Source organism: Oncorhynchus clarkii, chromosome 19 (assembly GCF_045791955.1).
Source record: "Oncorhynchus clarkii lewisi isolate Uvic-CL-2024 chromosome 19, UVic_Ocla_1.0, whole genome shotgun sequence".
Taxonomy (NCBI): domain Eukaryota; kingdom Metazoa; phylum Chordata; class Actinopteri; order Salmoniformes; family Salmonidae; genus Oncorhynchus; species Oncorhynchus clarkii.
The window spans coordinates 46,890,022-46,904,240 of NC_092165.1; the positions used below are offsets into that span (position 1 = coordinate 46,890,022).

Below are 14,219 nucleotides of genomic sequence, written 5' to 3' on the forward strand. Positions count from 1 at the left end.
TATTGATTGCATTTCATTCTATAAATATCCGTAAAAGTCAACCATTTTTCACTCTGTCATTATGCATTAGCTGCAGTAGGTCAAGTGTTAAAACAAGGAAGAGTTGTGTAATTACCTTTTGGTCAACAATAGAGCAGACCAGGTCTTTGACAGCAGACAGCGACAGATCATGGTTCTCCAGGTTCACCATCTCTCTGGTCAGGCCAATCTGGAGGAGGAAGGACACTCCATGGAAAGAGCTGCGGGAGTTGGTGGGACTGGGAGCGCTGTGAGTGTGACTTCTGTGACTCCCGTTGGACAGGCGGCTGTAGAGGGGTGCTGGGGGGCTTGGCGATGGTGAGGGGGTCGGAGGCAGGACTGGGAGTTGTGAGTGGAGGTAGGCTTTAGGAAAGGACGGAGGAGTTGAGCTGCTGCAGGCAGACATTGGGTTTCTTCCAATGGCAGAGATGATGCAAAATGTAAAGTAATGGAACTGTCAGTGATGCCTTGTTAAATGAGGCACCACTGAAACACTAAGCACAGACACTAGGTTGAAGGAACACTCAATACTCATTCTAGGAGACATGAAATGCAAGGTCTTCAAAGTATCATGAGCAGTGTTAGTCAACAGCAATAGTCAAACTTTCCTCCCCATTGACTTCTCAGACAGATACCTGGCAATCAATTCATGGACAAAGCCTATTGATTGCACTAAATGGCCTCCACTCACTCTTCAAGGCAAGAGATGTGTGCAGTATGCATTGTGGATGCTCCGGACGTGGTAGATCGATTCCCCAACGCTCACTGCAAGAGGCGGTCACCATTCCAAACGTCATGTTCTTGAATGGTGTCCCCTCACAGTACTGGAGTCAGAAATCCGCCCTGACCACAGAAAACCTGTCACAAAACAGATGCAGTAAATGTAATGATGGTAGAATATAATATGTTTGGGTTTGTGGAAATTGAAGTAGGCCATAAAAGTCGTCATTTTACATTATTCAACCTAACTGAACAAATTCAGCAAAACAAATCATGACGTCAAAGCTGAGAAGGCTATGCAATAACAATACGAGCTGCAACTTACGGGAAATAAACATGGTAGGGCTATGGTTTGCATACAATAAACAAATTAAATAATTGTAGACCTAATTTGAAACTTCGATTATATTGTTAACAACACTTACAATGTAGGTGCGCAAGTACAAACAATGCATCACGTTTTAGAACCATACATTAGGGCATGTTATCTGTTTTATCTATTCTCATGCAGAACCAACATCTGGAATCAAGGCTTCTCAACATCCTCCCGCTTTCGATTGAACTGCTGGCAGAAAACTACATGTCCACGAATGCCAACCAAACAAGTTATACAACACCTGGTTTTGCAGTGAAAGCTTCTTCAAATATTATTCACTATGAATGAACTATTCCAATCGTATATACATGTCTAAAACAACATACCTACATTACCTTCACCTTCTGAAAAAGGCAACATTGGATCCGTGGACAGCAAAAACTTATCCAAAAACTCCAACAATCGAAGAAAACGAAGATTCAAGTTGCCTTATCGATAAAAAAACGATGTAACCACATGCATTTGTACAAATGTTTAAACGCTCGCTAAGACTCACATTACCGAGTTCTCCGCTTTTTGAAACTTCCTCTTGTAGTCTATTCGTTGTTGCTAGATAGTAAATTCATGTGCATTTTATTATCGTCCCAGCTGTGACTTCTCCCCCTATTCTGACAGAAAAAAACAGGAGAAAGGTTCATGGGGCTTTGAGTTCGATCACCTATTTGCTTCATTGGGTTTCCATCGGTGAAGAGAAATATTCAAACTACAATCTCACAAACGCAATGGCGTCTCTAAAAGGTTCACTTTACGTTGCGCATGCCTCTTTCATCTACATCCTTTCCGTTATTCGGGCTGATGCAGGGGAAAAAACTAGTTACCTCGATTGGTTCAGTTCTGAAAATAAGTTGCCGACAAGGGAGAAACATGTCATCATTCTTTATTCTTTACACTGTCGCAGTGTTGCTTTTAATATTGCTTTGGAGAGGATGCTGACATGCATCAGCTACTCATTGTTTCCTATCCAAACTGGCAACACATTATGAATGTATAGATGTGTAATAACAACAATAACACATTCGTTAACTTTTATCTATGTTCCCGAATAGCTAAAAATTCATAATGAATTAACACACACACACATATTATCTTGCATCCCCTTCACAATGAATTGGGGTTATAAAAATTCTACAATCTGGAACAAGGTTATATATATATATAATACAGCCCAGAAAACATGAACAGCAGATATGACTATTTCTTTCACTTTTCACCTTTAAGATGTAACTGCAATTTAATTTGTCTGTCATATTTGCCATGTCCAATGCAACCAGCATACATAAAACAAGGTAGAAAAATGGTCGCTATGATGACATTTATGAACATGTTTATTAACAAAGTCATGAATCCACAGTGCAGAACCTGTGACGTTGAGTCAATACTGTGGGAAAGAGGGGTCTATCTTCTGTGCCCAGGCCATCAGCCCTCCACAGATGTCTTTAACAGTGACAAAGTCCACTTCAGAGCCTGACATCTTCTCCAAGACCTGAACTGCCTTCTGGGAGTCATTACCCAGCTTACAGATCACATATACTGCAGTATGGAAACACAAACAGATCAAATTGATGAGTAGCTTCAATTTCCTGGCATTTCCTGACAATTTCCTGACTAGGTGAGTTGAATATATAAAATGGGCAAGAAAAATTGTTTAATGCTCAGCTAGAAGCAGAGTTATGGGATGATATTCTAATTCACTATTGGATGTGTTATGGACATGATATGACTTGTAAACTCAGGTCCCTTCTTTCACTCTTGAAACCTGAATCGATTAGAAACTTTCAAGGGTGTCAGGTGTTCAACTAAAGGTCTGCGTTTACTGTTTACACTGTCGTTCCCAGAATTACCAATTAAAATAGCTCATTAATAACAAAATATACACAGGCTTGCTGGAAATACACTGCAGAAAAAAAGACCATGATGACTATTCAATAAAAAGAGGCCAGCTGTTCACGATGACGGTATATTTTTGTGTTAGAAAAATAATTACCTAGCAACTCCACCTCCCATCATTGGCTGTCCAAAATACTCTCACAGGACAAGGCTACACAGACTTAATTAGCACTCAAATTACCCCTCTTTTGTTCAGTGAATATGGGCTGCTCCATACACCTAGCTAGCTACGGAAGAGCCACTGTGTGTTGTGACCTGTGTAGCTAGATGAAGACCTATTGTCAGTCATATTACCTGGGACCTGGGATTCATTCAACATCTCCTCTTTCACTCTGCCAATTCTCTCCTTCAGCACTCGGATATGTTCACTTTTTCTGTCCTCTAAACTGGATAGAGGGATGTCTAGCAATGATTTAAGGAAATTAAACATTGTACCATTGAATTGAGTACAATTACTTAACGCAGCTCAGAACACTTATGAAAGCACAGGGATGACTGACGTCATTAATAGCAGTATTTATATCCTCCTCACTAACTCCATATCTTGCAAATGGTAACTATATAGCTAGTGGAGTACAATGACAGGAGGGCATTCAGCCAGCAAAAGGATACTGAGGGAGGTGGGTAGGTGACATATATCTACCTCCACTAGAGGGCGAACATCCAGCAGGAGATGAGCAGCTGTGTTGTCCACTATAGATTTATACTCCTGGCAATAGAAAGGAGAAATTACAATGGTTGTCAGTGGTCACCTACAACACTTACTTTGTTAGACAGTGTAGTGTTTAAAAGGTCTGTCACATCTGAATTAAAGTTGCTGTTATTTTGTGAGATGACACAAAGATGGCACAAAGACTGGTTGAGTTGCTTTGGCCTATCACCATATGCATGGCACAACTGGCTGCCTTCTTTGAGTGGAGTAGGGTGGAGTAAGTTTAACTTTGTCACATTATTTCAATTATAGGAAATAAAACTGTTTCTGACTCCATGCATTAAATAATCTATTTTAGGCCTAATCAATCATGATCTTCATCTTAATGGCTCAATTCTTTTGAAAACTGTAATTTAGCAGAAACCCAAACAACTCCCAAACCACCACCATTTCTGTCAGTGCCAACAAACAAATACATGATTATTTTCCGTAGAAAACGTACATTCGAGTTTTAGTCATTTCCCATTTAGGGTTGGGTCAGCTTTTAGATTTAATCTGGGTTTATGAATGCACACGAATCACAGACAATCAAGTGTAATCATAATTATAAAACAGAAAGTAATCAACTATACTCCACCTGCACTGTTACCCTCTGGTCTTTGGAGAGAAGGTTTAGTCTTCGACACTGAAAGAAAACCCAGAAAATATTAGGTAAATATTCAAAGCAAACATTGAAACTAAAATTGTCCTATAATTGATGGAATTTTTTTTTTTTAGTTGAGCTAAGTACAGAAAACTCCTTTTGACATACAGTGCATATCTCTGCTATTTATCTAAATGATGGATAATTAACACATTTTCCTGGCACAACATTCCATGTGCTACGTGTAGTTCTAAGCCGTCAAAGGTGTAGTGATGACACTCACTCTGGTCATTTTAGATTGGGACACACCACCTCCTCTTACTTTAAAATGGTAACTTAACCCTTTGAACTGTATTAAATTGCAACTCAATATGCAAGATGTTTGCCCACTTGGCCCTCTTCTCAGTGACCCCTGACCTTATCTGTGGCAGCAGACCCACAGAACTTCTCATAATCTACAAGGTGTGTGACAGTGGGGTTCTCTCCACACACAGCACAGCTGGCCTGCTTGGACCGCAGCCTGATGGACCGGAACTTGGCATCCTGGGCGTCAAACATCAACAGCTGTTGGCCACAGGAAGCTGTCACCTCGGTCAAGGAAAAGGCTCCTGTCTGGCTTGACAAACACCACAATGTTCTTTGTATATTCAGAAACAGACCTCAAAGGTCCTGAAATTTCACAGAATTTCCTCTCTTTTAGTCAAGTGTTATCAGATGGGCATGGTCATGAAGAAAAACACCCCTTCCTTCCCATGCTACACTGACTCATTCAGGCTTTCATTCATCTAGTCAGCACCATGACTAAGCAGAAAGTGTTGTTTCATTGTGCAGTAGCTAAGCAGTGGGGCAGTGGAGTGACTCAGGGAGCTTTCACTGGGAAGGATACAGCCCTGTCCTGAGGCTATCTTCAGGACCTCCAATGCTTGGAAGCATCCCATGATCCCTGGCACTGAGAAAAAAAAGAGTGAAACATCAACAATCAATTCCTCTCTCTACCTAACAGTGAAGACACAAATTAGAAGAGGACTCACCTACTCCTAAGATCCCTCCGTCAGAGCAGTTGGTCACCATCTCTGGGGGTGGAGGCTTTGGGTACAGGCACCTGTAGCAGGGGCCTCCACGGTAGTTATACACTGTCAGCTAGACACAGACAAGAGGGGTTACTATGCACAAAGGAAAACCAATAAACATATTCCATTTACTAGTCAGTCATTTGTCAGACATTGATGTAAATCCAGTTAGCATGTGGGGACTTAATTATAGAGACTAAAATGTAACTAGATCCTTACCTGGCCCTCCATTCTCAGGGCACTGGCAGATACTAGGGGCTTGCCACTGAGGACACAGGCATCATTCACCAGATACCGGGTGGGAACGTTGTCCGAACAGTCAGCCACAATGTCGTACATGAGGTGGATAATGTCAAGGAGTAAAGATGCAGTGATTTTCTTCCCTCAAAATGTCAGTGTTATGGTAAATGTTTGACTCTGGATTTGATGACATGGAAATCCTGTATGACAAACAGTAAAACCTCTTCTTTACCCCCTGGAAGATAATAGAAGGCACAAGGCTGAGAGGGAGGATACTGTTGGATGAGCTGTAAAGCATTTTCTGGAGACAGCTGGAGGTGGTAAGGAATGCATTCTACTGTGGAGTTCAACCTGTACACACATAAAAAGGACAGACAAGGCCATTCACATTCAACCCCTAATACTCATTTTGGAGAGCAAGAACTACTGCACAGAATATAGGCTCGCTAATTCTCTTTTCCTCTGAATGCCAAAACCTTAAAAACACCCTCCAGTGATTTGTTTTACTTTTCCTGTTGAAAAAAAGATTTCCCACGTATGAATACCCCCACTTCTGCCATGTCATGAGACATCTGGATTACCTATTGAGATGTGCCTTAAGTAAATCAGGTGTTACATGAAGTGAAAAGGAGACGGGAGTAGGACTTTAACATTCAATTGCAATGCCGTTAATGTACTGTATGTACACTAACAAATAAGAGTGGTGACTATACCTATACAGTTATCTGAAAGCAAGCTATTGCTGTTTGAGTAAATGGCACCACCAAGTGGCTATAGCTATGCTGTGGAAGTTCATCACAGTACTGCAGCATCATTGAGTGAAAGACCACAATAAGTGCTTTCGAAAATAAATCAACAGAGAAAGAAAGTTGAGTATTCGTGGACAGTCAAAACAACAGTGTAATACAACCTGTGACAATGTAGTGAGATGGCAGCGAATGCACAAACTTATGGTAGGCCTACATGCTAGTGACTGACATGATTACAGTCCATGTATCAGCCTGTGCAGGCCCCAGTAGCCTCCTGTACCTTCTGACAGCATGGGCAGCAGACTGGGCCTTGGCCTGTCCCTGGCTGTCTTCTCCATGGAGCACCTGTCTGTGCAGGTTACTCAGTTCCACCTCGTCATAGTCCAGAAGACCCACACGCCCTGGGGTTATAGAGGGATGGACACGTTATAACAGTGTACACACACATAAGTATTGCATATCCCTAAAGGTTCACAGGTATATTATATGTAGTAGGCCTACCTAATACTTTGTGAAGTTATGCCATCCTCAAATGCTTTATTGATGTGTACAGATTCAAGGGACTTGTTCATCTATTTGGATGTACAGCATATGAATCATTGACCGTTACTGAGGGTATAACTTACTGAAATTCTCTTTCCCCACATTTTTACCTACCGATTCCTGCTGCAGCTAGATACTGTGCCAGGGGACAGCCTAGTCCTCCACACCCCACAACCAGCACTGATGTCTGGGAGAGGTTTAGCTGACCTGCAGAGATCAAATGATGGTTTCAATAGTGTTTTTCAATAGTGTTTACGTCAATCAGAGATTGAGTGAAAGCTGCCATTATTACCTTGTACACCAAACTCTGGCAGTATAAGCTGTCTGCTGTAGCGCATGATGTCTTCATTGGACAGGGTTGCCTTGAGTTTCAGAGGTGGAAGTGTTGTCACTTTCTCCTGCAGCTGCAGATCTATCAAACTGTTCTGATTTCAGTGGAGAAAAGGTGGTGGTTCAGAATACGTTAAAGTTGTTGTTATTATTTTAGACAATAACCAAATATAACACGTCAAGGGATATAAAGTCAATTGATTTGTAGGCTAGTTAGCCTCACGAATCTATCCATCCAAATTTCCTCTTGTTGACTCAAACTAAGGATGTCTTCCTCACTGCTCAAACCAAAGCATCGTTGCTCAAACTCTGAATCATATAGCTACATTATAACGTGCGCTGCTGCTAAACAGCCACTGCAAGCACGAGGCTACAGCTACCTCCTGATATTCAATGTAAAAGCTAAATAGTATCATAGGCCTACCTTTTCTAATGCCAGTTTATTCTTCAATGCAACTATCTCTTTTTCTTTCTCCATAAGCCGTGCCTTCAAGCAGGAAACCTCTTCCGCCATTATTACAATACGATAGAAAACACGTGCGACAGGAAACTGTCACAACGTTGCTGGCTGTTACAGTTTCAGTGATGTTTGTGGTGATTTGTAGCACTCGGTACTTCCTGGTCTACAGAAGAGGCTCACGTGTAATGAGACCACGTGCCAGTTGGAGGTGCGTTCCAGCGCCAGGTTGAATCTAGCGGGTTGATCAAGGCACTACACGCGCTGCTGTCACTGCGCAGTTTCGTTCCCACAGTTTGATTACTTTACTAGTATATCTATAAGCCGCTCAAGTCATTTAAAAATGGGAAATGTACGTTTTGAAATCACTTTGAAAGGCTATACTTACATTTGTACTGACACTAGTTTACCTAAAATGCAGACAGATTTAGAGATGCAAGCTTTGTTCAAATTTTATAATCAGTAAAATCATAAATTGAATTGAAGCCTTCATTAAAAAAAATCCAACATTAAACCAAAGGGAACATTTTACAAACCAATAATTCATAAATAGACCATCTGCTCTCTCTGGCGCCTTGGGATCAATAAATAAATAAAAACAGTGACGCACTGTAGATTACACAGAGGAGAGCCTCGGAATGTTCAGTGAGAGAAACCGCGGCGATGGTTGAACGTCGCCCCAGTCCGTTTATGCATTTGTTTTATGTAGTAGGAATTTGTGCAACATTTGTCGATAATATCAATGGAGAGAAGGCACACATCCCATGATCACAAGAGAAGGTAGACTATAAAAACACGACATTATATTGTTCAATGATTATGTGAGCATGTTCTTGTTGCTTTTATTTAAAAAAAGTTACCTGTTGTCATTTTCTAGATTACCGTTTTCTATTGCATGTGTGATTGTTATAGCCTAAATTAATACAAAATGTGGGCAAAATTCCCAAGGGGAAAAATGCAATGAATAGATGGGCAATGAGGTGAACACACAGGCAGTATCTAGAATATTTTCCACATATTGACATTTCATATTTATAATTAATAATATTGCAAACCATTTATTTCAAAGTGGGTTTGTAGCCTAGCTACGTAAAATAGTATAATCCATGCAAAGTAAAGCCAGTCTGTTTTTACAACTCTGATCTCAAATGGTATTTTATTAGCTGTTCACTTGCAACACTCTTAGAAAAGGTGTTATCTAGAACCTAAAATGGTAATTCAGCTGTCCCCATAGGATAACCCTTTTGGGTTCCATGTAGAACCCTCTGTGGCAGGTTTAGTCATGGAACCCAATAGGGTTCTACCTGGAACCAAAAAGGTCATTCAAAGGGTTCTCCTATGGAGACAGCCGAATAACCATTTTAGGTTCTAGATAACACCTTATTTTCTAAGAGTGTGGATGTTGTGTAATTCCTTTGTGATGCAAGGCGCTTGGCCATGCAGGTCGCATGTTGTTCATCCTCTCTTCTATTCGTCTCATTGCTATGGCAGCACAGTCATCCTCATTGATCCACCAATTGCAGATCTTGATATTTATAAATCTTAAATCGAACCCCTTTTACCACAGGAGGCTGCTGAGGGGAGGATGGCTCATAATAATGTTTGGAACGGAGCAAATGGAATAGCATCGGACACATAGAATCCATTACCCTGCAGCCATTACCATGAGCCCGTCTTCCCCAATTAAGGTGTCACCAACCTCATGTGTGACCCATGGTGTGAGCCCATTCACTGCAGCATACATCTAGGAAAGAGATATTCTAATAGAAGATCCCCACAGTATTGGTTTTAAGTCTCTGTGATCAGCCCATGTGTGTTACTATGTTATTAGCCCACTGTGTTATTACCTTCTGTAAAGGGCAGCAGGTAGCCTAGCGGTTAAGAGGTTGGGACAGTAACCGAAAAGTTGCTTGTTCGAATCCCTGAGCTGACTCGGCGAAAAATATGTTGATGTTCCCTTGAGCAAGGCACTTAACCCTAATTGCTCCTGTAAGTTGCTCTGGATAATAGTGTCTGCTAAATGTAAATGTAAATGTAATGGAGGCTGCTGAATGGAGAGAGAAGAAAGACCATGCTCTGTTCATATTGATGTTGACCTTTCAGGTCAAGTCCCAGAGAATACACACGAGAATCATAGTCATCTCCTCAGCCAGATCACCACATGCCAACTATACCCTGCAACAATAGAGAGCTGCTGATCTTCAGAGCACAGTGTAAGCTACAGGGGAAGGGTGCTGTTATTCTCTCATAAACCATCTTTTTTAACACTGTGCTGGCACTCAGTCCCGGTTACCAGGACAACAGATGATCGCTGCACAAGAGGCAGGTGAACTTTGAGACCAAACGAAAATGACCTGGGTCAGTGGAATACGATCAATACCCTATTTAATGTCCATGTGTATCTTTCCAAAATGATATTTAAGCTGAGTTTGTTATAGACAGATTCAGGACCGGTTTGTTTTCTCCCTTATTATCTTCTATATTTACATTGAAGTAATTTATAGTAGTGAGTGTATACCTTCTCTTTCATACTGGTCCCCCGTGGGAATCACACTCATAACCCTGGCTTTGCAAGCGCCATGCTCTATCAACTGAGCCATACAGGACCAACTGTAGTCTTTGATTTGATGATGGGGTAACCCTGTCGGATGATATGTAGCTTGTCTTGATGATGCACATCAGCCAGACAGAATATACAGATGATCACATAGCAAGGTGTTGTAAACAACAGACATCAAAGTAACACAATGTAGCAATTCATAATGGCCAATTAACTGACAGTTTGAAATTCTACAATACATCATGTACTGATAGATATCCCACACAGCTACAGTATTTAGAGACAGTGATGATCTATGCATCATGTGTATTTCCTGCTTGTTCCTCAATTTGAATGTATCACTAGAGGAGATTTCCCTTTTTCTACTTTGAAGGTCTGCACGTTGCAACTGTATCACAATGTTCTTTCACAGTTTCTAAACTGTATATTTCCTTCTACACACTGTAGATATTGGAACAAGATGGTAGTGATTAGCAATAGTATTAGTTTCCCTGCATGGATGTCTTTATTGATAGTTTTGTGAAAGGTTGAAGCCTAGCGGTTAAGAGCGTTGGGCCAGTAACCGAAAGGTTGCTGGTTTAATTGCTCCTGTAAGTCGCTCTGGATAAGAGCGTCTACTAAAACGTCAAATGTTTAAACTAATCTACCTCCTTGGTTGAATTAACTGCGATTAATGAGGAGATTTCTTACATTTGTGATGCCTTTTTTCAATGACAGAGTCTCTGCCAGGGCTTCTCTCAACTATAACAGCTGGTAAGGAAACCCACAGGCTGATCCTCATTGATATCAGAGAAGCAAACATAATTCTGATTCTCTTGTCTTATCTTGTCCCTCTCGTCTCTTCTGCCTAGATTGGCCACAAGCCCAGCTCCCTCAGCTCCAGTGACATTACCAGAGTCTTTTCACACACAGACTTGAACCAGATGTGGCAGAGGGACCTCAGGCCTCTGCTAGTGTCATGGTACCCCAACTCTGCAGGTAGCCTGGCAGTGCATCAGGTCGGTATCCCGATGGCATGAACAATCGGCTGTGTGTGGTCTACTTATAACATCATAGAGATGATTAGACTAGTCAATCAATGTAGGAGAGGGGTTTTAGTCAGTTCTTCTCAGTCAGTTACCAGGATGACGTCTGATAAGTGTTTCCCGATGCTTTGTCTATTTAACTGTGCAATGTGTGTCTCCCAATAGCACATCAAGAGCACTGGGTTCTCTGAGGGCAGGCTGGGATGTTAAGGAGAACACGTTTGAGTCACACACCCCTTACGGTCCCATGACTTTCAACAACATCATTGCTACCCTCAACCCCTCCACCAAGTGTCGTCTGGTGCTGGCGTGCCACTATGACTCCAAGTACTACTCTCTCCAGTGTCATGGGTGTGAGTTCCTGGGTGCCACGGACTCATCTGTGCCCTGTGCCATGATGCTGGAGCTTGTACAGGCTCTGGACCGCGAGCTAAAGATTCTAAAGGTGGGGAAAGGTGGAGAATTTTCTCATATGTCCACTTTAGTCTGTAGAATAATTTATATAATGTAGAATAGTTTTCTGAGCCATATTAAATCAGAAAAGTTTGTAAAACCCACTCAAAGTTTTTACACAGCTGTAGCCAAGATCAACAAAGAATTGCAGGATGTTGAGAAAAGAAAAGAGATGGAATTCACTTGGCAATCACAGTCACAGAGATCCCTCACATTGCTGTCTCTGCTGCCCTTCTCCATGGGTCAGCTGACCTCAGTCTGAGGGGATGGGTCCTGAGTGACAGAGACTGCCATATGGCCTGGCCAGGGGACATGTTTATCTGACTGTGCAGATAGTGCCAAATGCCACCATGAATAGTGATTTCTTCATATAGCAGTGTTTTGTTTAAACCAATAGGTGGCAGCAAAGTTAAAAGTTCACACCAGTAGTTCCCAAAGTAGTGTGTGTAGTACATATTTTTCACTCCCCTTCTTTTGTCTCCGTCTCACTCTCTCTCTCACTCTCTCTCTCTCATTCTCTCTCAGGAATCCAATCCCAACCTGTCTCCAGCTATTGTTCTTTGATGGTGAGGAAGCTCTGTTCCAGTGGACCGCTACAGACTCCCTGTACGGCTCCAGTCAGCTCAGGAGATGGAGAACACAGCACACCCACCTGGAGCCACAGACACCAACCAAATGCATTGTATGTCAGGCATTACAGGCACATATTTAAACACCCAAGCACAAATTCAGCCAATTCAGCGCTTATCAGGACCTAAGATTCACCTGGTTGCAGTGCAGCAGGGATGGGCTATCTTAACATCTATCGTAAGACTCATATGTTTGATTTATAAACATATCTTACAGCCTTGCCAAGCAACCATTAAGGAGGTGTGAGTAGTGGGATATATTTGGACCTTCATCATGTCATCTACAATAACAATATCTCAAATAAATGTAAGATGTGTTATTCTGTATCCGATCTGTATCCAAGCTATGGAGATATAGTACTACTGTTGTTTAAACAAATAGAGCACCTTTCCTGTCACCTCCTGTCACCTTTTATGTCAGGGAAGAGAGATAAAGGAGACTATCTCTGAGAGGCTCATAGTCCTGCAGTGAGGTATGTGTGTGTTTTAGAAAGGAGCCATGCATTGGGCATGGTGCTAATGTAACACACGGAAGAACACACGATGTCATCCTTAACCTTAAAGCTTCCAGGCAGTGGGCTTTTAGGGAATTATCTCCAGGCTGTGGAGAGTTACTTTCCCATGAGACCTGGCTGGTGGACCCTCTCACACACTGACCTAAGGGGATCCTATTTCTTCCTCTCCTCCTCTTCTTCTTCCCTTCTTTCTCCCTCTCCTCCATGACCTGTTTGTGCTCTTAGACCTGATTGGAGGCCCTAGCCCTCGCTTTGGCAACCAGTTCCCCAACACTGCCTGGTGGCTCACCAGAATGCAGAACATTGGTGAGAGCTCACAGACTATGATCTCTGTCATTCTATCAGCCTCTCTGTCTGTCTGTCTGTCTGTCTGTCTGTCTGTCTGTCTGTCTGTCTGTCTGTCTGTCTGTCTGTCTGTCTGTCTGTCTGTCTGTCTGTGTTGAATGTTCCCTCTCTTTTCAGAGCATCGTTTGCACCACATTGGCCAGCTGAAGGACCATCCAAATGACTACTGCTGGGCTGGTATGCCTGTGGGTCCGGTGCAGGATGACCACATGCCATTCCTCCTAAGAGGTAAACTAACACACAACACACTGGGTCTGACACCGACTTGGATGTGTTCTATAGGGTATAAATGAACATTGTATTGTGGTTTCATCTCAGGTGTGCACATCCTTTATCTCATCCCCACCCCCTTCCCCTCTGTGTGGAACACATTTGATGACAACGAGGCGAACCTGGACCGCTCCACCATCGAGAACCTCAACAAGATCCTGCAGGTGTTTGTGCTGGAGTACCTCAATATAAATCCTTAATCCCTGAACCCCCAAAGCGCCCCCTAAATGTTAGGGCTTGTCTGGTTCTAGTGGGACCACAGCTCTCTCTACACACATCACATATGACAGGGTTCAGGATGTCTCTTGTTTTGAAAACATGAAGCTGTGTAAAGGTAAACATTCTTGATGTTGTTAAGTAATGTCTACATTTGGAAAAACATTTGCAATCCTCCTAAAATCCCAAAGCAATGAAAATACCAAGCCCAGTGAAGTGGTATCCTGTGGAAAGCAGGGCAGCTATCATAAGATCCCTATCCACTGCGCTCTCCTCGCTCTCACACCCTCCTTTCAGCTCCCTGTCTTCACAGCCAGGGCCAACACACACACAAAGCCCTATCGATGCTCTGTCCCTAGCCTCCAGACTACCACACAGGATATTCTGTGTGTCTGCTTCCACAGTGCTCTCTTTATGTCCCCACATCCCCTTCTCTTTCTGAGGAGCTATGCCTGTGCCCCACTAGCCAAGAGGAAGAATAGACAGACATGCAGATAGACTAACAAGATAAACATTGGGGC

General features: G+C 42.4%; 2 protein-coding genes and 1 pseudogene across 4 annotated transcripts in view; 1 reads left to right on the forward strand and 2 right to left on the reverse strand.

Moving 5' to 3' along the window:
- Positions 1 to 1,711, reverse strand: part of LOC139375316 (serine/threonine-protein kinase D3-like) — a 70,620-nt gene extending 68,909 nt beyond the window's left edge. Inside the window, exons 1-2 of one of the 3 annotated variants that reach the window (XM_071116977.1) lie at positions 1,441 to 1,709; positions 116 to 876 (exon numbers count right to left, since the gene is read on the reverse strand). In XM_071116977.1, coding sequence (XP_070973078.1) covers positions 116 to 424 — 309 coding nt within the window. In that variant the 5' untranslated portion in view covers positions 425 to 876; positions 1,441 to 1,709. Of the gene's footprint in view, positions 1 to 115; positions 877 to 1,440 lie in introns of all 3 variants that reach the window. The other 2 variants (XM_071116979.1, XM_071116980.1) reach the window with 2 other exon arrangements.
- A 264-nt stretch (positions 1,712 to 1,975) lies between these two features.
- On the reverse strand, positions 1,976 to 7,760 carry LOC139374304 (molybdenum cofactor synthesis 3). Its single transcript, XM_071115338.1, has 13 exons — positions 7,653 to 7,760; positions 7,191 to 7,323; positions 7,013 to 7,105; positions 6,636 to 6,756; positions 5,883 to 5,957; positions 5,586 to 5,703; positions 5,328 to 5,436; positions 5,183 to 5,245; positions 4,714 to 4,877; positions 4,291 to 4,338; positions 3,614 to 3,710; positions 3,296 to 3,403; positions 1,976 to 2,644 (listed from the first exon to the last, which is right to left on the reverse strand). The coding sequence occupies exons 1-13, from the start codon at positions 7,740 to 7,742 to the stop codon at positions 2,487 to 2,489; spliced, it is 1,377 nt and encodes a 458-aa protein (XP_070971439.1). The 5' UTR covers positions 7,743 to 7,760; the 3' UTR covers positions 1,976 to 2,486.
- Positions 7,761 to 8,348: 588 nt separating this feature from the next.
- LOC139374306 (glutaminyl-peptide cyclotransferase-like) lies at positions 8,349 to 13,709 on the forward strand (annotated as a pseudogene).
- Positions 13,710 to 14,219: the final 510 nt, after the last annotated feature.